The 24851-nt window shown below is 43.0% G+C and overlaps 1 protein-coding gene across 1 annotated transcript in view; it reads left to right on the forward strand.

Moving 5' to 3' along the window:
* Positions 1–24851, forward strand: part of flt4 (fms related receptor tyrosine kinase 4) — a 63143-nt gene that overhangs the window by 9644 nt on the left and 28648 nt on the right. Inside the window, exons 2-10 of the mRNA XM_080035049.1 lie at positions 13271–13367; positions 15034–15329; positions 19014–19147; positions 19678–19843; positions 21830–21969; positions 22386–22557; positions 22748–22865; positions 23253–23437; positions 24416–24581. Of these exons, the coding sequence (XP_079891175.1) occupies positions 13271–13367; positions 15034–15329; positions 19014–19147; positions 19678–19843; positions 21830–21969; positions 22386–22557; positions 22748–22865; positions 23253–23437; positions 24416–24581 (1474 nt within the window). The remainder of the gene's footprint in view (positions 1–13270; positions 13368–15033; positions 15330–19013; positions 19148–19677; positions 19844–21829; positions 21970–22385; positions 22558–22747; positions 22866–23252; positions 23438–24415; positions 24582–24851) is intronic.

Below are 24851 nucleotides of genomic sequence, written 5' to 3' on the forward strand. Positions count from 1 at the left end.
TTCAATGGACATTACCGCGACATTAGTTTTTCTCAATACAACAATCTCAACTTCTAAATCAACCAAACGTCACAGAATTATTCAACTCTATTCTGAAAGTTATTACAGAAGGTTTTGTTCATCGTTTTAATGTCAGTAATTAACCGGCAAAGCTTCATGATCCTATCTATCAGTTGAACACTTTACCCTATATATTCACCTGCCATGTCTCACCTTTAACTGTCAATTGAAGTCAAGTCATTGCTGGACATACAAACCTTTTTGCCATTCATACAGCATATTACCACCAGACAACAGTTCAATAATTATAACTATTGCATTTGTGCACGTCTGCATTTTTTTTTGTAACTTGTCCTAGGTCGCATCCTTTTCCACCCCAAAACAGAGCCTCTGTGAAAAGCTTTATGTGTTTAGACAAGGCTCTTCTTTTCCTGTTCCCGTCACATGACTGATCAGAGAGCAGACTACAGAGGAGCGAGGAAGCTCTAACGGCAACATCTCCACCAGCGTACATCACCTAGGGAAATGGCAGAGAAGCGTGAACATGATAAAGAAAACAGGAAATTGGCACGCCATGAAAAACATCACGCTGCCTCTCGCACGAGCTATATGTCGTTGCCCGGTCGACGTACCGCTCTAGAAGTGATGTGTGTGCCTTTGATGCTCTCGGCTGCCTGCTTGTCAGTGAAGCTTTATATTTTTAACAAGCTTAGCGTGCATTGTGGCAGTTAGGCTCCTTCCTATGGGTTCCTATATGTTAGGGTGTGTGTGTGTGTGTTTGTGTGTCTGTGATTTATCTTTAGGCAGCAGGTGTCCTCCATAGGATGGAAAGACCAGTTTCAGTCTTCTCTCTGACTGTGAAAAAGCCACCAGTATGTGCCAGGAACAGGGCTCAGCTGTGAATATCATGATCACACATACTGTATGCACAACCATTTCAACATGTAAAAGATCCGCTTTATAAACCATCAAAGCACTACTTTCTTAAGCAACTCTATACAGTTTGTTTCGCCATAACGCTTCACAAAACAACAACGTAATACATTTCAATTGAACATATAATTGCCTCTATATCTCTCTGGTACTTTTAATTGGAAATTGTCCTTACCTCTCGGTTCTTGTTTACAGTGTGGGAAGGATGAAGCCACGCATGGAGTGTTAAAAAATGCCTTCCCTGTCTGTTCACACACATTTCTGATAATGGGTTAGGGTTTTATAAAAAATGCGCAGCAGTATTTTACAGTTTCCTTTGTCGTAAGGGAGTAGTTCAACTATTTTGGGAGGTAGACTTATCTGTTTTCGGAATAGGCTAGATTAGAAGTTTGATACAGTGTATATTGATACAGCTCTCTTGTCTGTATGGTTAATGTAGGGCTAGTTAGTTTACAGGTTAGTTTAGCTAACAAGTGGAAATGATAACCGGACTCTGACCCAAAAAAAACTCTTTCTAGTATGTTCTGACAAGACCAGTAACTTTTCCCAGCTGTCGGCTGGTTAACACCGAGAAATAGTCCAATGCACTATGCCGTATATCGTTTAACTGTTGTTTGTGCACTGCTGGTTTTGGACATTAAATGAGATATAAGATGATAATTACAGAACATTGGAGGTTCACATTGTATCACCTTTTGGAGGGACCAAACTGTTTACCCCTGTTTCCAGTTATATAAGCTAAGCTAACTGGCTGCCAGCTCTAGCTCTATATTTATCATGCACACATGAGAGTGGCATCAATCTTCTCATCTTCTCAGTAAGGCATTCTTTTTAGCCTGTTACCCCACATTTCAATATTCCTTTATTCGCAGGGCATTTTGCCTTAGTCTACTCTCTGGAACAACCAGCGAGCCCTTGGCAACCAATAACTGCAACCAGAATGCTGCAATAATAAATAAATACGTTTAAATTTTTCTGCACCAACTTTCTTCCTTACATTTATGTTGTATTTGATGGTAATATAATTCAAACTGTAAAACTCTTACATGCAGCATTCCACTACACCTCTTGGTATTCTGGCTCTTCAAAGCACAACAAAGAGATACTTTTGATGTTCCTCTGCCTCACAACTCAATTGGCAAGTAGCCGGTCGCACATCCGTCCCCCCTGTCAACCAGGTATGTGAGGCATTACACATCAAAGTGCAGCCTAATATACATGCTGAATGGGCAGGCACGACTTTACTTGAAAAGTTTGGACTTCTGGCACTTAGCTCACAATATACATCTGGCACTTCCATTATGGCAGAGGCATGCAGGGCAGAAGAGGCAGAACGACCAGCTGTGTGACTGCATGGGTCTAATGTAGCCATCACTATACCATCCAGGTCACATGGTTGGCATGCTTGAGAACATGACCAAATGTCTTCACTGCCTCATGCTTGTTCTGAATTACAACATACATGTTTCCCAACAAAGAAAGTCATTTCCTCTCCTTTGTTGCCATTTCAAACACACTCATTTGTTTAGGCCTCTCTAACCTTCATGTTTGCCTGGTAGAGCCAGCTGGAGCTGAGGCATGACACAAACATCTCTCCCACAGTGAGCGTGGGGTTTTTCACATTAACGGATAGTTCAAATGTCGCAACTACAATGTCAAGTTTTTACAAGGATTTGTTCAGTAAGCTGTTTCTCCGAAATAAAACCATGTCCATGAAAAGTTGTCTTTTAAATATACGGTAATTTTTGAATTATTGTTCAAAACCCCCCCAGTGATCAGCGTGTCAGACACGGTGAATCAAAGCTGAAACACAAGATTTATGAAATATTTGGAGGCACTTTCATTTTAGAAACCTAGAAGATGTAGCTTTCAAATAAAGTTTTCCTGTCATACAGTTAAAGGTGGGTTAGGGTTTGATGGCCTGTATGATAACCTTTCTTATCATAACCTTTTTTTTAATCATACAGGCTTACAGAGCCTATAGGCTGTGTATTCTGGATTTTCTTTTCTGTGCACACACACATCACTGACTTTTAGCGGATCGTGAGGAGATATTCACTGATTTTGACAAAAAGTGATTTAGACAACAAGCGTTCTCCAGAATAGCTAGCTCCACCTTTAACCTGCATTAATCTGTCAGCAGGGATTGAGCACTTAACTTGTGTGTTTATATCCTGTGTAATCATATGATAACAGACGGTGTAAATCAACTTTGGAAAATATTGTGTTTTATCTTCGTAGGTTAAAATGTAGCTTTTTGTTGGTTGAAGCTAATCACCCAAAGCTGCTGCTTATCTGTGCACCAGCAGCTGGAATGCATGGGAAAAAGAGGGGAACCAAGCAGAAATATTCTTTTGGCTCCCTGCCCCCATGTTCTCATGTGTAGAGGTTGTCAACCAGCCAATCGCCATCCATTTTAGCTTGCAGGCCAAACGATCATTCTGAATTGATCGATGTTGACTGGTCAATGTTGACATTTTAGAAAATGTAACATGCCATCTTGTTTGGTTTAACATTTCTTAATGTATTTTGTATTGACCTTCCAGGCAGCCAATGACTTCCATTAAAGCCTGTCCAGTAAAAAGAATCATTGTATATGAGTTAATGGCACTTCTCAAATCAATTCATGGATTATTATTACCATACAGTGATGATAACAAAACACTGACACTGACTGACAGGCAAGATGTTTACTGTAATCTATTTCACAGCTCAAGCAGAACTGAACAGTTTACTAATTGATTGATTTGTGTAGTTCACGGAAATTAATGGAAATCAATGGCTGTATGGAATATTGGAAACACGTGTTATGCAAAAGCAATAAACCAAAAAATTGGTCAAGGATCATACAGATAATTTATTTTTTAAAACACGTAGCCTAGGAGGCAAAAAGTACAATAAAAGTAAGAAAAGTTTCAACTGAACTGAGACATTTTGTGTAACTGGCTCAGACATTGTTGAGTCAGTTGAGTCTCCTAAAAACAGCTGCATCCCTGTCCATTAACACCACTGTTTGTGCTGACAGTCCTCCAGAGAAAACTGCTTGTTTGGGATAGGGAACCAGGCTTGTACGGTATAGGGATACATTTTTTCCCTCCTTTTTTCACTTCACTGTTTATTGCATATTAAGACAAATGAGCTAACCGATTGATAACAGTCATAACAATCTGTCATGAGAAATGCAGCATGAAAAGGTCACGGCAGCAAAATGTGTTTATTATCACGACAAGATATGCTATCAGCGATGAATTGATGTGTTTGGCTTTCCTTGGCGATCACTCCGCAGAGCTAGTACACTGGAGCAACGTGTGCTTTTAATTACGTTTTGACAGAATCCAAACAATCGCTAATGGGATTATATATTTTTTCAAATCATTCACAGGGCTGACAGGCAGAGTAAGGCCTCCGTATCTGGTGTCTCACAGTTTGCAAAAAAAGGTGGTGTGTACATTATGCTGCACATCCATATGGAAGATATTGACAATCTGGCACAACGAATGGTGGAAAGAACGAGTGTAGCTCCCGGAGTGCCACGGACGAGGGTCACCTTTAGAATAGGCCAAGAAATGCCCCGCAACCTTCCCACATCTCATCAATCTGAAGTGTCCAAATAGTGGAGAAATCGGTGGCTTTCTTGGCCGGCAGCCATGTGTTAGTAGCCCATGCACACACACACATTAAGTTATGATAGCGCTGCACCTCCTTCAGCAGTTACCTGAGAGCCACTTATGATGACAAGGGATATATACAGTATATAAGAGATCTCGACAAACGGATGTGACGCACATTAGCCCTAAGAGTCATGCTGGAAATAGATCATGTTAGAAGTGCTGTTTGTCATAAAGTTATATTGAGGATGTATCTGTGAAATGTTATGCTTCAAAGAGCCTCTTAACTTGACTCATTGATGGTTTAATGCATTCGTTGTGTGAGACACTCCTGGTGTGTTGTGATGGGACACATCAGTCTATCTTACAATAGTGGAGCATAGAATAAACTAAAGCTGGAATCTATGGTAAATGCTTTTGTTTTTCAGGTTCCCCTCTCAAATACACCTCCAACTCATCTTGATGTCTGGTCTCTCAGGGTGTACCAGTCGTTCATCATGACATTTCAAAACTACGTACAATTTGCATTCTGTCTGTCAATGTGCGATCTCTCCACCGATTGTTAGGGAGGCATCCATCATACAGACGCACAGCTACAGTAGGGGATTTAGCTAAGAGCCCATCACTCACTTTTGCACTTCTCTCAAAGAAAAATAATGTCCCTATTCATCAGCCTGTGCATCCTGTGTATTTTGTCTATTCCCCATAATTCCTTTGAGATAGTTACAATCCACGTTGTGCTTAGTGATGAATACATAGTTTGAATAAGTGTGTACTGCTTTCCCTTCTCATTTACCTCACTTGGACTAAAGAGTTTGTTTTATATAATTATAGTATCTTTCAAGTTATTCATGTGTTTTGAGTTTTGATTGTAGAAAAGGCTGGCTAAGTAAGATCAGTGTGGGTGGCAGTGTGTACTGCTGTCTGCCTCTGTGTTTCGCATGATATTAGCCTACCACTCAACGGTTGCCAAAGTTGGACACTTTCAAATTCTACACATAGCAGTCCATTTGAGCGTTTTCTGACTCGGCTCCCGGATTGACAGGAGGATGATAAAGTCATTTCCACTTGCCTTCCAAAACTGTTAGGACTATTACGAAAGAAATCACATTACACTTGTCGTTGTTTTTCAAAGCACCATTCATTGTGTATACACATTCATTATACAATCACTGGTTCAGGGCAGATTAACTTAACCTTCTGCCTAGTTGACTCAAGGCAGCACAGGTGTGATCGCTGATCCGCCCTTAAGCTCAACAGGGCCATGGCAGACATGGTTCTGTATCCAAATGTCAGGACTAAATCATACTCGCAAACTTCTGGAACTGAGCTAGTTCCCAGAAGGTCTGCTGCAGTGACGAAAGAGTGTCCAAACCCACAATGTATCCAGTCCACAAGGAGCCTCAAGCCCACTTTCTGCAGACTTTTAGGTCGCATTCACACCAGCATTGTTAAGTGTGGTTGAACCGAACCTTGGAGCCTATACTTTTAAATACAGAACTATGTAAAAGTATAGGCTAGATTTCATCAATGAATTGTCTGTATATCAGCTTGTAGACCCTAGTAGACTTGACGTGATGTCAGTGAACACATCACAGTCAAATGACTGAAGTCCACTTGGGCTCAGTCCACCAGTCCAGAGGGTGGACTTTTTGGTTTACGCCAAGGAAAACTTTCAACACCCACAATGCAACATGACTGCCAACAGCAGCATTAACTTAATTCTTTGGCAATTTAGGGGGAGGGCCTCAAGCTGTAAACACAACACTGACATACAATCACTGTTTAAAGTTGTTAGTAAACCATTGATTTGGAGATTCAGATTCTGCTTCGGGCCACTCGGCAAACCAAAACTCATTTCTCACTCTCCTTTTTGCTCCGCTTTGGGAATTATTTGTCTCATTCGCTGCTAAATGCACCACTATGTTTACCATCTAGACACTAAGTTTGTCTGTCTGCTGTATGGTCCTGCGTCTTAAGTTTTTATAACTGAAAACAGGCTGCTGTGGCTGTAAAACTGCAGGCAGCTGATGAGAGCCAAGAGAGTCAACCAAAACAGTAAAAGTGCATGCCAGAACACCAACACAATCAGTATGTTTAACCCTCCTGTTCTGTTCTTTTGTCAGGAACAGCTATGGTCCCGGGTCAATTTGACCCGGTGCATGTTTATTATCCAAAAGATGTCCGAAACCAAAAAAATCCTAACAAGCAGTGTGAACATTTCATTACCAACTCCATCACTAACTATTCTATCAATATGTAGTGCAATGGTGTTCCTTACCTCTAACAAGGAATGGTTCAATTAGGATAATTCACTCGTTTTTCATACAAAAAATACATGTTCAAACTTTTTCTTTTAATGTTTCACCGCTTTATTACTTTTGAAAGACCAAAACTACTCTATAACCTATAGGCCCTAATATCACAGTGTATGACATGCTAGTGGCATTCAGAGGTTGCTGCCCATTAAGGCAATACATGCCTTCCAAACCAGCTAAATATGGGATTGAAATCCGGGCAGCATGTGATGCAAACACCAGCTATGCATTGAACATGCAGGTTTACACTGAAAAGCCGGTTGGAGGAGCCCCAGAGAAGAATAATAATGCATAATGTGCCTGGGTTATAGAGTAGTGGAAGTTGCTCTACCCCATTGTCCCACACTGTCCCAACAGCTGCCAGCTTGTCTCCCTCCCATATACCAGCCCTCGTCTCTCGATTATCAAATCTGATTACTCTGGAGAAAATGTGAAAAGTTTCAAGAGATATTGTGGCTTGAAATATAGCCCTGCCTGTCTCTGCATCCCACAGACTGGCTGTCGATTCATCATTCGACTTATAGACCCAGCCAGGATGAGGAGCCCCAAATACTCATCTAAATGTGTTTTGTCCAGCTCCTTCCACTTCTCCCATTAAAACACGCCTCCCTTCTACATTAGGCATTTCCTGAATGATTTTCTGTATTGAATCTGGCATGACCAGCTCAAAAGCTGACTTGATGTCAGTCACACGAGTCACTGCCATCCTAGTGGGCCCTGGCACTGTCCTTATTATGTTTTCTGCAGAAAGTTTTGCCTGACGCATATTTGGGGATGAAGGCCACTGTATTTCACCATTTGTTGACATGAATGTCTTGCCTGGAGGAATAGGAATAGCAATTCCCTCATCTGGTTCAAAATCAGAATCATTAGAATCATAATTTAGCTCAAGATACATCCTCCTCTATTTCACTGTCATGATCAATGATGACTTCCAGAGCCTCCTGGACTGTCATCCTTTTGCCTCTGCTGTTAATTTTGTAAAGGTCTGCCTGACAGAGTGTAATGTTGGTAGGACTCCCATGCAGATAATGTTTTATATGTTTTGCCCCTCCCCTGTTGAGTGTTCACTGAATGTGGGTGGAGTGTTCCCGCAAGAAAGTAATGGTTCCCGTCAAAAGTCATAACACTTGCACCTGTGTGTGTGTGTGTGTGCTGCATGTGTGTGTGCTGCATGTGTGTGTGTGTGTGTGTGTGTGTGTGTGTGTGTGTGTGAGTGAGTGTGTGATTTGGGTGAAATATGTCTCACAGTTGTAAAGAAAGAAATAGTCTGACATTTCTGACATCCTTTTACCTCCAGATTTACTGCTGGGTCAAATTGACCCGAACAGTATCTATGTGATATACACATGCAGGGGTGGTTGCAAATATGTAAGATGAACTATTTTCATATTATATGTTGATTACCCTTGATAAGGCAAGCAGAAGAAGTTTCATACTGAAAAAATACTTTTAACTATACACAGTTAAGTCGACTTCTGTCCTTGTCCCTACAAGCACGGGAGGGGAATCAATTTATCGACTTACGTTTCGACAGGTAGCGATATGCCCCCTTTCAGCCAATTTCAACGCTTAATGGTTGGACCCTTAATCAGGTTGATCTTATTAGCGCTCGTATCTTGTCAGGGAGCGACAAACTGGTACCATGTTGAGCGTGATATTTCTAATTCTTCGTTGGTTGTTGTTATGACTTCCGCATCAAAGCCCTGGGCCGGACACTATGGAGCTTGCTCAGAGCGCTTTTCAGAGGATCTAGGCCAGCTATGGTCAGACTGACTGTATACATGCAGGTGTAGCTCGGCTGCCTATCACATTATTTGGGTGTGATTTTCTCTAACGCCATATAAACATACTGAATGATTATGAAAGCTTAAAAGCTTGGCAGAGATTAGACCAACTACTTATCATAGCTTTGATTATTCTCTGGGTGTATCACTGTGAGTATTAGTCTGCATTTAATGTAAACATATCAGAGAAGTGCAGCTTTAAAGTTGTCAACATAAAAAAAGTGCATACAGTATCTATTGCGATTCCACTCCTCACACTCAGTTTACCATTCTGAATGTCATGCTGTTAGCTACACGCTCACAGGCTTTGACATTATGATCTCCTCCAGCTATAGCCGGAGGGGAAACATCCAGGTCTGCAGCGGGCACACAGGAGGGAATGAATCTTAAGGTGAAGGTGTGGGAGGTCCAACACTCATCCGTCTGCTTTACTTCAAGATCCAACTCGATAAGGCAATCTCTCTAGTTCACCTCCCTTACGTGTGTGTGTGTGTGTGTGTGTGTGTGTGTGTGTGTGTGTGTGTGTGTGTTTGTGTGTGTGTGTGTGTGTGTGTGTGTGTGTGTGTGTGTGTGTGTGTGTGTGTGTGTGTGTGTGTGTTTGTGTGTGTGTTTGTGTGTGTGTGTGTGTGTGTGTGTGTGTGTGGGAAGGAAATGTGCTGTTCCTAAAAATAGTGATGTTTGCTGTCCTGACAAGAATATCCTTTCACACTTTCCCCCTTGTCTGTAGCACTTTGGGGGGCGGCCCTGTGTATGTTTTCTCTGACACGGCCCACTGTTTGGTTTCGCAGCGTTTTAGGTGTGAGGAACAGTAGTGGACAAAGCTGTGTGTGTGTTGTGTTGCGGATGGGTGGTGATGGGACTGAAGTCAGTGGCAGGTTCACATCTGGGCCCAGACAATATGCTGGGGAAACACTGCTTCTCCACTGGGGGATAGGGGAAGGAATGCCCTGCTGGGAGCTAACATGGCCATGATTCATGGACTTGGCACTTCAACACCTTATGTTTGTTTTCTTTCAGCTTGGCGATGTAAATAGCCCATTTTCAGTTGTAGGTTTTTAAATTATCTTATTAGGTTTTATGTGCAAGCAAAACTGGTGGCAAATTATAGCAGGTTGAAATGACCAGCAAATTTATAAAGGATTTTTTTTTTTCATTTAGAAATTGTTGTTGTTGGCAGTCATGACAAAGGAGCTGACTTTTGGATTCATTTTTTCTCAACAAACGTACAGTAAGATTACTTCATATTGCACATGGTCATAGTTTGCTTTTCCTATTTCAACTGAAAGAAAGTAAGAGGGTCAACACCAGCAATAATAAAACATAACGGTAGTTCAATATTTCGGGAAATCTTCTCTTGTGCTCCCTTTCCGAGAAATAGATAAGGTAAATTGGAATGTCATGTCTGTGCAGTATAAATAAGCTTCAGCCAACAGCGTGTTCAAAGATAACTCAACTGGGCATTGCACAGCTTTACACTGTCAGACTCACAATGAACAAGATAAAGAAACATATTGTGGTCGTTTCCTGATTCAGAATAGTAATTTGGGTTTCTACGAGAAACTGTTTTCACGGAGTAGTGTCCAAACCAACCTTTATGCCTCGTTTCCACCGAGTACAGCGGGTCGGGTCGGAGCGGCTCAGAGCGGGACAACTCACTTTTAAGAATCTCGGTGGTGTTTCCTCCGCCGACCCTACCCTTACTGGTAGGGCGGGGTTTAGGCTGGACTGCGATATCCGGCGCCAGAATATGGGTCAATATCGGGCTGTGGAACAATTGTGGTCAAGCCAGTGGTCTCTCGTTTTTGCTTGGCCAAACCAGCCGCTTCTTTATTTATTCCCCCTGTGTTGTTGTGAGCATGTTACGCCGGTACATGCACAGAGATGGCTCAGTGCAACTGATAGAGACAGTGAGCGAACAGTGCTGGCTGCGGTAGCTATGTGACAATGTAGCAGTGGGACACAGTGTAGCCAACTGATTAATTTAATGACGAGGAAAAACACCACACAATAAACAGTGCTCTCTTCTCTCTTGCCGAGGTGACTACACACAGCGGAAATGATTATTTCGACCAATTAACGGACGGCATGTGTTGCTCCACCTTTTCGGCACCCTTTCAGGAGGCTGGTACCCCAATGGAGGAGTACCAAAAATAGGAGCGGCTTAGAGCGGTTAGGCGCGCTTATATCAGTACCCTACCCAACTTTTGGCAAATGGAAAACCAAAATAACCTGACCGAACGGCTCCGACCCGACCCGACCCACTCTACTCGGTGGAAACTAGGCATTATATTTCTCACCATGCCATTACTGAAAATCCTCTTTTCAGCCTTTGTCTGAAACACTCAGTTTTGTAGCCTTTTGTGTGGCTTATTCCCTTATGACAACATAAGGGGAGAGAAATCTGACTGTGGTTTTTGAACACTTGTTTTTAGAAAGATGGACCAAATGGAGAGTGTTATTTTTTCAGTTTTTCTAGTTGACTCAAGGCAGCACAGGTGTGATCACTGATCCTCCCTTAAGCTCAACAGGGCCATGGCAGACATGGTTCTGAATCAAACTGTTAGGACTTTATCGTACTTGCCGACTTCTTGAACTGAGCGAGTTCCCAGCAAGTCTGCTGCAGTGCTGAAACAGAGTCCAAACCCACAATGTATCCAATCCACAAGGAGCCTCAAGCCCACTTTCTGCAGACTTTTAGAGTGTCCCCATGGGGTGCCGACTCCACTGATTTACTTACCCACAATCGTTGAAATACAGACGTGATGTTGTACTTAATTGCCAACTAAAAACATATATATGAAGACAGTACTTGAATCGTGTAGGCCAGAATTATGCCTGTCTGTCACCTTGCTGTCTCACACCCTCGTAGTCTAGACTAGACATGATGACAGTGAACACATCACAGTCAAATAACTGAAGTCAACAAGGGCTCAGTCCACAAGTCCAGAGGGTGGACATTTTGAATTCCAACCATGGAAGACTTTTAACTTTTAACACCCACAGTGCAACAGTCTACATTTTCTTTTGTAGATGTAAGTGTGTTAAGTAGCCCACAGCCTGAGGCAGTTTATCGAATTCTGAGCAGCTCCTTGTGGAGCCACACACAGGGCTTCACAACTTGTTCTTTTTCTCACAGATGCAGTTTTACTTTTCTTAAGACCTTTGATGTGTCAAATGAGTGGAATTCCCCTATCAGCACCCCTGAAGCTTGCCAATTAGCATATATCTAACTTGTTTTAATCCTAACAGTAGACAAAATGGGCAGTCAGTGTTTACTATGAGATTGCCCTGCAGAAACAGAACATAACCCCCTTCACCATCATGACATATTGTTTTAGTATAGATTAAATATGTATGAATAAAAAGCTGATTTCCTATTTGCATGTGTGGTGTTGATTTTTTATTTCTGAGCAAGAAAGCGAAGAATAACAATGATTGAAGTTGTTTTTCTATATTGATTCAGAAAGTTTTTTTAAAGCAATTCTATGAAAGTTAAAACATATTCTTCATTGACCATGCTGTTTAAAAATGTCTTACAGCTCTGCATAGTTTATTGCATCAGAGGCTGACCACTTGGAGGTTGAGTTTCTGTGTGTTCGCGGTGTTGGAAGGAGCCCAGGCTGATCAGTCTCCTTCCACGGGGAATCAGCCTTATCTGTAAACACCATTAGCAAAATATTTACAGAAGAACAACCTTGCTCTATTGTGCTCCCTGGGCCGCAGGATGTGTTGATGGAATGAGGTTTGGTGTCGCAGCTGTCCAGAAATGTTGGGTTTTGATTGGCAGCCCGTCATGACTGACGGTTGTGAAATCATACTGAAGTTCTGTTGTTCTATACATGTACATGCTTGAAGATGTGTGAACCAGTAATGCACTGCTCTTAGATACCATCTAACCACAAGTATCAGATGTAGGCTTTTGGGGTGTTTTGCAGCTGCTCTGTTTAACTTAGCTTATAGTTTGCTCTGCTGGGAATGTACCCAAATAGGCTACATTTTAAATACTGCACACGTATCAAAATCATTTTCCAAACATGCACTGGGTCTGACATGAAAAATTATAATTGTTTTCTTTCATAAATGCAAAAGAATTCTCAACCACCTTCACCCTCTCTTGGCCTGTGCTATCGCTCTGTGCGCGTTCTCATCTCTAATGATATCCAGGTGGGCCATAATAAGACACTTTTATACGTGATAGACTGTATAGGTGTGAAGTCTGACTGAGTGCTAATAGCACCCTGAGGGGACAGGGTGTGGGACAGTAATGACATTATAGGCCGACCGTGTTAACCAAGCAGAAGTCAGTCAAGTGAATGCATCAGTAATGAATCAAGAGGAGGGAGGTCTGTGCAGTGTGGTGGGTCCAGTGATTTCTGCTTCTGGGTGTTTTTTTCGGTGTCAGGGGGCCTGAGTGCTGCACCCACAGATTGCCTTACAGCTTGTAAATGTAATGTACACACGTGCTATCTGAGCTGCTGTCGTGTTGGATTTCAGATTCCTGATGTGTTGTGGAGATTGGGCAGCCAACCAAGCAGCAGCCGGGTTTAAAAAAAAATGACAAGAACTGACTGAACCTGTGTGACATGAATCTAATGCAGTTTGTGCTGTGCTCTGCTTCCCTCAGGTCTGGTGATTGGCTTTTCTATGACTCCGCCCATCCTCGACAGCTCCAAACAAGACCTAGTGATCCCAGTTCACCAAACAATCTCTATTACATGCAGGTATGCAGTATGTGTGTGTCTACACCTATTTGTGGGATGTATTAACTAGTTATTTAGCAATGAACTGAACAGAACTATAAATGCAACACTTGCTCCAATTTTAATCAGCTGAAATCAAAGATCTAAGACTTCTTCTAAGTACACAAAAGGCCTGTTTCTCTCAAATTTTGTCCAGAACTTTTTTTTTTTAACTCTGTGTTATTGTAGTAGTGACTGTTCTCCTTTGCTAAGTAATTATGAGTGATTGCTGGTTATTGCACAGGTGTGCCTAGGCTGGTCACAATGCACCCAGAGAGCTATTGCTTTTTTATTCAGACCTGAATACTTCCTCCACCACTTTTACCTTGTTGCTTTTAACAATTCCAGTCAAGTTGTCACAGGGATTGTCTGTTACTTTAGCTGCTAATGGAAACTAGTCAAGTCAAATCAATTTAATTTATGAATCCAACATTTCTGTCAGAGGGTTTATACATTCTTATGAAACCCTGTATCTCTAGACATCTATTTTCACATGAGGCAAAACCTACCTATGTAATCTCCTTCCACCCCAAATTGTCATGTGCTCTCAGACACACATTGATTGTTTCGTCCTAAAAACACAGCCAGCATTGATTTAAAATGAATCCAAGTGAGATATGAAATCCCCTCATAATGACCATCCTTTATCCTTATGAAATCTCTGCTGCGCTGCCTGCTGCCAAGCTGTCACTCCATCGACCGTTTCATATGTGCGGTACAAAAAAAAGCTAGCTGCCTTTGGAAAGCTGGGGTGATACCATTAGACCATTTGTATGTTGCTAATTTTAGTTAGCATTGAACCTCACAGTAATTCTCCTGGGAGAGGGAATCAGTATAATTTTTTTGACAATTTACTCTCCACAATGTCCAATTTTCTCTTTTTCTATTCATGAGGGTTGGCATATGGATACAGGATACAGGATACTTCCATTGCCCCTCTGTGATTGCTTGCAGTTATTTGGAGTCATCATCACATTTTGGGTGCCGTCTGCAAATGGGGCCATTTGTAGTCGGCGGAGGCAGGTGGTGAAAATGCAGCTATCAGTTTACAGCCATTATGATTCCACTCAATCTCACTCATAATGCCTCCGGGTTAACATGTCCCAACCATAAACGAATTTATGTGACAAAGCACCAGGCAAACAGGGATGGGTGCATGCAACAAGGCAACACACGCACACGCACGCACACACACACACACACACACACACACACACACACACACACACACACACACACACACCAATTTCCACTCGCATGCACTCAAAACCCTTCTCAGCTTTTACATTAGATATGTGACAATGAATCTCGTCAATTCCTCAGATGTGCTGTTTTTACATGGCTTTCTTTTATGTGTTAGCTCATTCATTATTTTGTTTCTTTCTCTTATTGACTGATGCCGTAACAGGTGGATTCAGTGATTCTTGAGAACGTTTGTTGTCACAAATTTATTTTTGTCAAAATGTGTGAAAATCTCCGTACAAAATGCTTTAAATTTGATTATGGTCCACATTTTCCTGTCTTTTGAAAAAATACTCATGTCCATGTGTTGTTTCCGGTTTCTCTATTCAGCACCTTGCTCTTATTTAAAGGTACAATGAACCTATCCGTCCAAATATGTTCCCACCTCCTTTGCCATCTCCTCTAGGGGACAGCACTCTTTGGCGTGGGCCTGGCCTGACCAGAGCCTGGTGGCAGAGGAGCTGAGGGAGCGTCAGGCCCAGCTGCTGCTGCCTGCGGCTGGGGGGGCCACCACGCCGGCCCCCGGGCAGAGGGCGGCCCTGGTCAGTGAGTGCCCGGGTCAGCCTGGACGGCCCTACTGCAAGAGGCTGCTGCTGAGCGGGGCCAGGGCCACAGACACAGGCTACTACCGCTGCTACTACAAGGACGTCAAGGCCATCATTGTCGGCACCACCGCCGTCAGCATCTATGTCTTCGTCAGGGGTGAGTCACACTCTAACAAAAACCCCTTATCTCACAGACACACACACACACACACACACACACACACGCAGACACACACACACACACACACACACACACACACAATGCTGACGCGTAAACTCACTTGAATGAAATGACTTGCTTACGTCACTGGCTCAGAGTTCTTTCACAACTAACAAATACCACGAATCCTGGTTGTGTGGGTCATAAAGATTCTATTCTTTAGATTCTATTCAGTCTTTTTCTTATTGTTATAATTCAATGAATAGTGAATAGGGTAAAAAATATAACTAATTAAAAACTCATGTTGAGAGATAATGGCCGTTGAACATGGTTGTATAGGAGAAATATACAGACGCACACAGACAAGGTTAAGTCATATAAACACCGGATTTTCTTCAAACGTTGCACTAATGTCCACTCTGACTCAAAGATGAACTGAATAGATGTTGGAGGTCAAAGGTTACTGTAACCTTTACATATTGTGAGATCTCAGTGTCCTTGTACCATATGTTAGCTTCTTCTTTAAAGAATGTCTTTTAAATGTGTTGTTATATCTTGTATTGTTAGTTTTATTCAATTTAATTGCAAGTGTGAAGGGGAACACACACATTAAAGGTGCAGTGTGTAATATGACATCATCAAGAAAGTTCTACAAAGTTCAAGATTGGAACACTCCCTGTAATGTACATGTTGGACCTTTTCATTCATACTAGAGTGAAACAAGACATTTTATGGAAGCAAAATAGTCAAAAAATCACACAATTGAAAAGACAATGTTTTTGTCTGCGGTGTCTCGCTTTGTAAATGAAATTCCCAGTGTTTGACAAAACCTCTCATTCCCAACAATGAGTTTTCCCTTCTATTAGACGTGAAGTGAGTGTGCGGTTTGTGCTGCCATATTTCTGTCTGTGTTTTAAACAGAGCACGTTCCATCTCCTGCCTGGCTGACCCTGGTCTGCAGCTCTTTGCCTTGGCTGCGTTGGACCCTTTTAGTCTTACGTTTCTCTTTTCCTTGGGAGGTTGGCAAGAAAACCGACATACGTACGTCCTACTGAATCAGATGGCCTGTTTGAACAAAGACTGCAATATCAAAGCAGTCCCCGTGCGTAATTAGAACTGGGAGTTGTTGACTTTGCCTCTGGAACACCCTGGAAGCGGGCCGGATTAATGTTTCGGGAAATTAGAGATTCAAAGTGCATGATTAAGGTTTCTTATCTTTATTTTCAATCAGAGAAAGGATTATGTCATTACTTTTATTAATATTGAAATATTGCCTCAGCTCTCTTTATATTAACCTTCTCTCTCTTGAGACTTTTCACCAGCGTCAAATCCGATAAGACCTGCACAATATAATGGGTTTTTGTCTTTCCTCTGTGCGTTTCACTGTTTCACATGATATTAGGATTCAGAGCCATCACTCCTCCTACTCTCTCCACTATAGAGCGGCTTTATGGCACTGTAAGCCTGCCCTTAAGGGTTTCACCTCTGTACTTTATCTCGTTTCGCCTCTGTGCGCGGTGAGAGAAAATCAGAGGCAGGATTGGGATATAAGGAGCGTACAAGACAGATGGTTGTCGTGTAGTGGGGGGGGGGGGGGGGGGAATCCTGCTGACCGGTCCACTCGTGTGAAACTGTCTGTTTATTCCCTCTGACAAGGTGCCAACACAGTTTCCACTGATCTAACCAGGGGGCTGATCACAAGCAGATGAAATTTGCGGTCGTAAATTAGTCCCAGCGTGTGTCGGGGATGAGAAGGGGACGCATGTGGATCGAGTTAGGCAGACAGTGCACCAGTCAACCTTTTAGCTGGATCTCCGCTGCACACTGTCGTCTTTAACACATTCAGTATAGTAACACTGAGTGCACACATGCAGGGCAGTGCACAGACTCTCTAAGGGGCAGGGGCGGAAAATGGAATAAAGGGCACCTCTTCCATGTGAAGGAATGTGGGGCCCAGCTGGGGTTGAGAGACATGATGCCTGCTGCCAGATAGTGGGGTTAAGATTTAACGCTAGAATGCCACTCTGATGTGGCCAAAATCAGAGTGTGGAAGTGTCCCACCATGGCACCACTTCTGATGAATAAAAAAAGGTAAGGGCTCATAGTGCTACAGGGTGCCCCCTGTGGTAGAAACACACATTCTTGTTTTCATGCCCCAATGTCACAGCAGAAGGGCACCTGAGCTGCTCAAATGCCCCTTGTATGACCTCAGCCAACAGAATAAAGCTATAGTGTAGTGTGTTCATATAAAGGAATGTCGGTTACATTCGGTCATCGCCAAACAAGGTGACACAAAGTTGATTAAGCCTATCAGCTCCACAAAACTTTCTCAGTATTTCTCAGTATGGCAGCACTTACAAACTGGTGTCACCCCCCCCGACACTGGTGCAGAAGCTCAAGAATCACCCACAAAATGTATAAATTGTTGATTAAAAATGTGAAAATGGAACACAGGCAATCCCAAGCAAAAGGGCAGGGGACAGTTATACTCCCAGCACCCCACCTGTGCACCCCACTGCATATATGTACTGTACGGACAGGCTTGCATGCATAAAATAAAATACATAAACACTTCTTCTGAGACACATATTTGCACCTTCCACTCTCACATTCTCATACCCGAGCTCCTATCCCCCGATGCCTTAGCAATCTCTTCCTGCCCCGGGGCGGTACTTTGCCCTCTTACTAAAAAGCGATTGCACTCTAATACCTGTGGTGATGTATTGGGTAAGGACTTAAACTGCGAGGGCTTGTATATTGTTTTCTCTTACCTGTTTGTATTAAGACCGCCCGTGGGAAAGAAACCCAAGCCTTGAGATAAGGCCTATTGTTTGGCCTCACAGCAGCTTGAAATCATGTAGCTTTGAGAAAATGTAAGAAAATAATAGAACGGGCTTATTGTGAAAGGGCGAAGAAGAAAAAATAAATAAGAAATGTGGCGAGCAGCTTGCACATCGTCTTTGGCTGCCTGACAGAAGTCGCTGGTATTGGCAGGCAGGAAAGCCCGAGAGATATGGGCATATTTTTGTAGTAATGTGCGCCCATGCTGTGGGAATATGAGGTTTTGTAGTGATAGCGGATGAATGTAAATTGGTGGCACATTTGCTGTGATGTCTCCCGAAAGCCCCATGCCACAGTCACTGCAAATAAAATACAATAAAAAGGGAAAACATCAAGGTGCTAAAGAAGAAAAAGAGGAGAGATATTTACCCACTTACAGCCAGCCAGGGGAGACCTTGTAGCAACTGTTTGGAGGAGGATTAAACCCCTTTGTCTGTCTGTCTGTCTGTCTGTCTGTCTGTCTGTCTGTCTGTCTGTCTGTCTGTCTGTCTGTCTGTCTGTCTGTCTGTCTGTCTGTCTGTCTGTCTCAGCGGACAGGTAATAGCAGTTCCTAATGCTACTTACTGTGCAGGGACCGACTATACTGTTGCATTACGTGTAATCATAATAAACTCGCCATATGGCGTGTCTTCAGGGGGTTATTATCTGTCAGTCCACGAAGTTACCGCGGTAATAGCCGCCATTATCCGGGCTGCTATCAGGGACGCCCTTTAACAGCTCCCTGTTTTTCTATCATCCATCTATCCATCCATCCATCTATCCATCCATCCATCCATCCATTCATCCATCCATCCATCCATCCATCCATCCATCCATCCATCCATACATCTATCCATCCAGACCCAGAGCAGCCCTTCCTCAGGAGAAGCATCAACGACAACGGCATGGAGACCATTTTAATTACACGCTTCTCTACGCACGTCATTGTGCCGTGTCTGGTCACAGTGCCCGATCTGAACGTCACCCTACACGCGGTTTGTAGCCCACTCATCACTACAGATCGCTGCATTTTCCGTTGCTCTAATGGTGCTTTTCCATTACATAGTACCAGCTCTACTCTACTCTTTACTTGCCTTTGGTCCCGGCTCCTTTTCTGGAGGTGCTTTTCCATTACAAAATAGTACCCATAGTACTGTAGTACCGCCTCTGTCTAGCTGGTCGTAAGAGCAATGTTAGAAGCTTACGTAAAACGGTAATGCGTTTCTACTCAGTCCTCGTCAGGGCAAACTCGAAATGGGACCGCAACAGCATTGATTAGTTGTGTGTTCTGCATCAGTGGTCTGCAGTGGTTCATGTCACAGTTCAGTACCTGGTCCCTGGAACCTCAACAGAGAAGGGACCAAAAAGGGTAGGTACCAGGGACTTTTTCATAGTGGAAAACCAAACAAAAGGCGAGTAAGAGCCGGTACCATGTAGTGGAAAAGTCTATAATTGAAACTGTCAAGTCAAGCTATAATTGGTGACTTGAGCTCAGACAGTTATTTCTGTGTGTTTATCATCTCAGTTTCCCTTGCCTATGGAGACGGACTCGATGACATGGGACAACAAGCGAGGCTGGTCCATTCCAAGACAAACCATAGACGGCATGTCCATGCTCATTGGAGTTTCCTGTGTTGCCACACTGGAAGGCAAAGAGTTTCAGTCTGCCAACTACCTTTTCCACACTACAGGTAAAAACAACAACATTGTATCTGTGTTAGCTCCAAGGTTCAAAAGGTCCAGTCTGGTGTTTCCAGCCAAAATGCTGAGGATCATACAAACCTTAACTTAAGTAGCCATATGCGTAGGTTTCATTTCAACATTCGGGTTGGGGGGGGGGAGGGCACATCGTTAACTAACATGCCATTTTATATCGGTAATGAAATGCCAACCAGTTAGGCAAGAATAAGATGGTATGGTCCACTTTAGTGGTGTATGAAATTGTTAGAAAATATGTAGTTACAGGTAAGAATGATAGGCTACAGTATACAGTATGTTTCAACCCTCTTAGTTTTATTTTTTATATGTTTTACTTTTAGGAGGGGTTGTCTTTCATATTGGTTTGAGGGGTACAAATTGACCTCTTCTAAATATTGAGGGGGATATATTTAATTTCATTCAACTTTGCCTGCCTATGTCAGCAGCTACAAAGACATTTAACTGAGCTGGTGCAAATATGTTTTAACTAGATTTGAGGCTCCAGTTGAAAGAGTAAAATAAGCAAGGAAATGAAAGGTGACTGCATTGTCACCCTTAAGTCCACAGTGAGCCAATTACGCCATAATGCTTAAAATTTGCATGATTTTCTTTCATTATATAATATCCTCCTCTCTTTTGAATGCAGTGCCATTATGCTAGCAGCATTCAAAATAGAAGAAAGGCAAGGAAGAGAAGGAAAAAGGGCATCATTACATTTTAGGGAAAAGTAGGATGAATAGGAGAGATTTCATGTGCAATTGAACTCTTGGGGACCTGCAGGCTTTTGAATGTGTTGTGTGAGATCATTCACCTCTCACTTCAGAGGGAGAGAGAGGAACACTCATACCCGCGCCACCGCTAGCCAAACCTAACAGCAGCATCAGTTAGAAGAGAAACTGAGAGCTAGTCTCCACTGTGAACGCTAATGGAGCGGTTCAACAATCAGGCAACCACAGTCTCCCTGCACAGACACACACGCACACACACACACACACACACACACACACACACACACACACACACACACACACACACACACACACACACACACACACACACACACACACACACACACACACACACACACACACACACACACACACACACACACACACACACACACAGCCAAAAAGGGAATGTTTGTTTTACACCCCATGTCATTTCCAGTGACTGTAGAGAGAAGTGGCTTGAATATCAGAAACACTGGCCAGACCCCAAAGATTTCTTGCTCCTTCTTTTTATTCTTGAAGTTAAGCCTCACTGTATTCCACATTCATTTGCTTCGGGGATATCTTGACACATCAATGGTAATAGCAGTGTTGGGGAGTAGTGAACTACATGTCATTAAACTAGTAAGTTGGTAGTTCAACTACATTCTTATTTGCATATGATTCAAGTACTTTGAAATGACTTTTTTGCCATTTGTTTTTGTATTCAATATTGAAACGGCAAACTACAAATATGTAATGTTTAAATGAATTAGTTTGATTTATAATGTTACCATTGCTCCTCTAAACAAACCCCCTTTGACCATTGATATTTTTGGTTTATACATGACCTCTAAAGAACAAATTGTCAATTTTTAGTTTCTGCAATAAACTCAGTGGCAATTTTTGCTGGCATGTGACTCAATTTGATAATTTTTTACAAAGTAGTTTGAACTACTTTTTTCTAAATAGCTTTAGTTTACCAAACAACATTTCTCTTTGCTCTGTAATCCAACTTTTTAGTCATTGGTAGTTTGCGAGGCTACGCTCTTCAAAGTAGCTTCCCCCAACAATGGTTTGGCGTGTGACGGACAGCAGTGACTTTATAGTGGGATGATGGCACCTCTGGTCCAAAGGAAAAAGGCATTTCCTCAGGGTCCATGCGAGGAAGGGAAAAAAAAACTGCTGACGATGTCACGGCGACCTCTCTCACTGTCTCCCTCCCGCTGTCTCTCTGTCCCCTCTACTTTGGTTCTTTTTTTCCCCGGGCAGGAAGTCAGGTTTACGATGTCAAGCTGTTTCCTGAGGACCCCGTGGAGCTGATAGTGGGGGATGCTCTCACCATGAACTGCACGGCCATGGTGGAGTTCAACACCGGGGTGGACATCCAGTGGTCCTACCCCGGCAAAGAGGTACACAGCCATTAATAAATAAAAGAAAATAAAAATCTGATGCCGTGTTCGAAAAAGCCATACTAACGTCCTACTCATACTCATTTTGACGTCAGTTTGAGAATGTTGTGGTTGTGTATGCTAGTTTGTGTAGGTGAGAAATCCTTCGGATGAGTACTAACTTCCGGTAGGTTTTTGTGTATGGATCGATAGGATACTTTTTCCTACTCAACCGCCCCACAATGCATTGCGTCTTTTCAAACGACATGGAAGTTATTTTTTTAAGGTTCGTCGGACCGTGTAAACGGTCTAACGAACCTCGCATACACAATCGATCGTTAAGTAGACAGTATGGAGTATATACATGTTGAGTATGTAGGAGGGAGGACGTTAGTATGTCTTTTCGAACACAGCCTGAGAGTGTTTTCTTCTGGCAGACCAACAGCTGGGTGGACACCAAGCCCCATCGAGAAGCTCTGTCTCACGCCACGGAGGCCGTCAGCATCCTTACCATCCACAGTGTCAACGTCACAGACACCGGGCCCTACACCTGCAACGTCACCAGCATGGACACCACACTGACCCAGCAAACTCAGGTCATAGTCTATGGTAAGCCAGCCCAGAAACAATATGCTGCCGTCTTCTTTAATAGATCAGTTTGGTAGCCTCACACAGGGGGCAGGAGGGGGGTGTATTATACTCAAAAGGTGTAGCATCTCTCAGCTTTATGACCCAAGCTTGAATACATAATAAAATACATAACTATCTCATGTTAATTAGTGTATTTCTCTGCCTTTAGAAAAGCCATTCATCAGCCTCAACTACAGAAATGGACCTGTGGTGGAGGTAACAGCTGGCCAGAAGTCCTTCAAATTACAAGTAAATGTGTCTGCCTTCCCCACACCTGAAACACAATGGTAAGATGATCCCTCCCTTGTCTATTGATAATTACACATTGTGGGGCCATTATTAAAAGCCTCATCATAAAGCTTTTTAGGTCTTAGATTGACAGATTAATTGCAGAGTAAGAGCACCTTAGCTGAAGGGTTTCATGTACTGTAGCGGCTGTGTGTGTGTGTGTGTGTGTGTGTGTGTGTGTGTGTGTGTGTGTGTGTGTGTGTGTGTGTGTGTGTGTGTGTGTGTGTGTGTGTGTGTGTGTGTGTGTGTGTGTGTGTGTGTGTGTGTGTGTGTGTGTGTGTGTGTGTGTGTGTGTGTGTGTGTGTGTGTGTGTGTGTGTGTGTGTGTGTGTGTGTGTGTGTGTGTGTGTGTGTGTGTGTGTGTGTGTGTGTGTGTGTTGTATCCAGGTATAAAGACGGGAGGCCGATAAATCAGCGCCCAGAATTCAAGATGAAGAGGATGAGGATACACCTGAACCACGCTTTAGAGATCAAGGATGTTACTCAGGAGGATTGTGGTCTCTATACAGTGGTGCTGAAGAACAGTGCGGCTGCACTGCAGAGGAGGCTCAACATCACACTTGTTGTGAACGGTAACTAGTGAATTGGTGTGTGCGTGTGCGTGTGCGTGTGCGTGTGCGTGTGCGTGTGCGTGTGCGTGTGCGTGTGCGTGTGTGTGTGTGTGTGTGAAGTGTTCTCCTCTGTGGACGAGCCAGATGTTTTATGGCTGAGACAGTGGAAGTGAAACAGTTAACATCCCTGCTTACAAAACAATGGAGGCTTACTAATGTTCCAAGTGGGAAACACAGAGTGTGCGCACACAATGGGTTAATGTTGGGTTTGGATTTGTGGAAAATATGATATGAAATTTAAGTTTAAACCTGATGCAATCTAGAACTTTCAGGACTAGACGATGCCAAAATACACCGTTATTGCACACTCTGCACATTTTAAAATGTGTACCGGAAGTAGTCAATGTTAACACAGTTTCATTTTCAGACTAATGTTTGCTTCAAATTTGCACCACATGCTAAAGGTGGAGTCTGCAATTCTGGAGAATGATTGATATTAATTGATTTTGACAAAAAGTGATTTGAACAAAAAGCATTCCCTAGAATCGCTGACTCTTTATGTGTGTACGCCCTGTGACTGACTGGCATTTAGTCCCATTGTTTGTCCTTGCTCTGCCCAGTGAAGATATACTGGTATAGCCTATAGGTCTGTGAGCCAAAATGACTTAAAGGAATACTTCACCCATACGGAACCGGCGTTCTATCGTTAAATCGTTATTATAATATAATGAATGAGGTTTTCTTCCCTCAGTCCTCAGTTTTCCCTTCGCCCAGCTGTCCTATTAATCCTAACCCTACATTTTAACTAGTGTGATGTCACACTTGTAAAATGTAGGGTTATAGACAGTGAGACCATAAAACACTCTTTCTGCCTTTTCTCAGGCTAGGATGATCCGATTTCAAAAATGTTTGCACATTTATACTACATCGGATCTCAGAGTTCAATACACCTTCATATTCCCACCGGTAAAGGTCTTTAATGTCTATCTCCCTCCCCAGTCCCCCCACAGATCCATGAGAAAGAAGTGGCCGAGCCGTCCAGCCCTTACCCCAGTGGCAGCAGCCAGACTCTGACCTGCACCGCGTACGGTCTGCCCGCACCCAGCCTCAGCTGGCAGTGGAGGACCTGGGGCCCGTGTGTCCACAACAACACTCGGGGCAGATTGTAAGAAAAACCTTGTCTCCCGGATACACACACACGTACACACACACACACACACACACACGTGTGCATACACGCACGCACCCACGCACTCACACAAACTCACACACACACACACACAGACACACACACGCGCACACACACACACACACACACACACACACACGCGTCTATACTTGTGAAAAAATGCATTGATGATTCATTGACATAATGCCATTCCCTAGCCCATAACCCATACCCTGACCATCAAAACAAAATGCCTTACCCCGACCC

This window comes from Ammodytes marinus, assembly GCF_949987685.1.
Source record: "Ammodytes marinus genome assembly, chromosome: 10".
Lineage (NCBI taxonomy): Eukaryota > Metazoa > Chordata > Actinopteri > Uranoscopiformes > Ammodytidae > Ammodytes > Ammodytes marinus.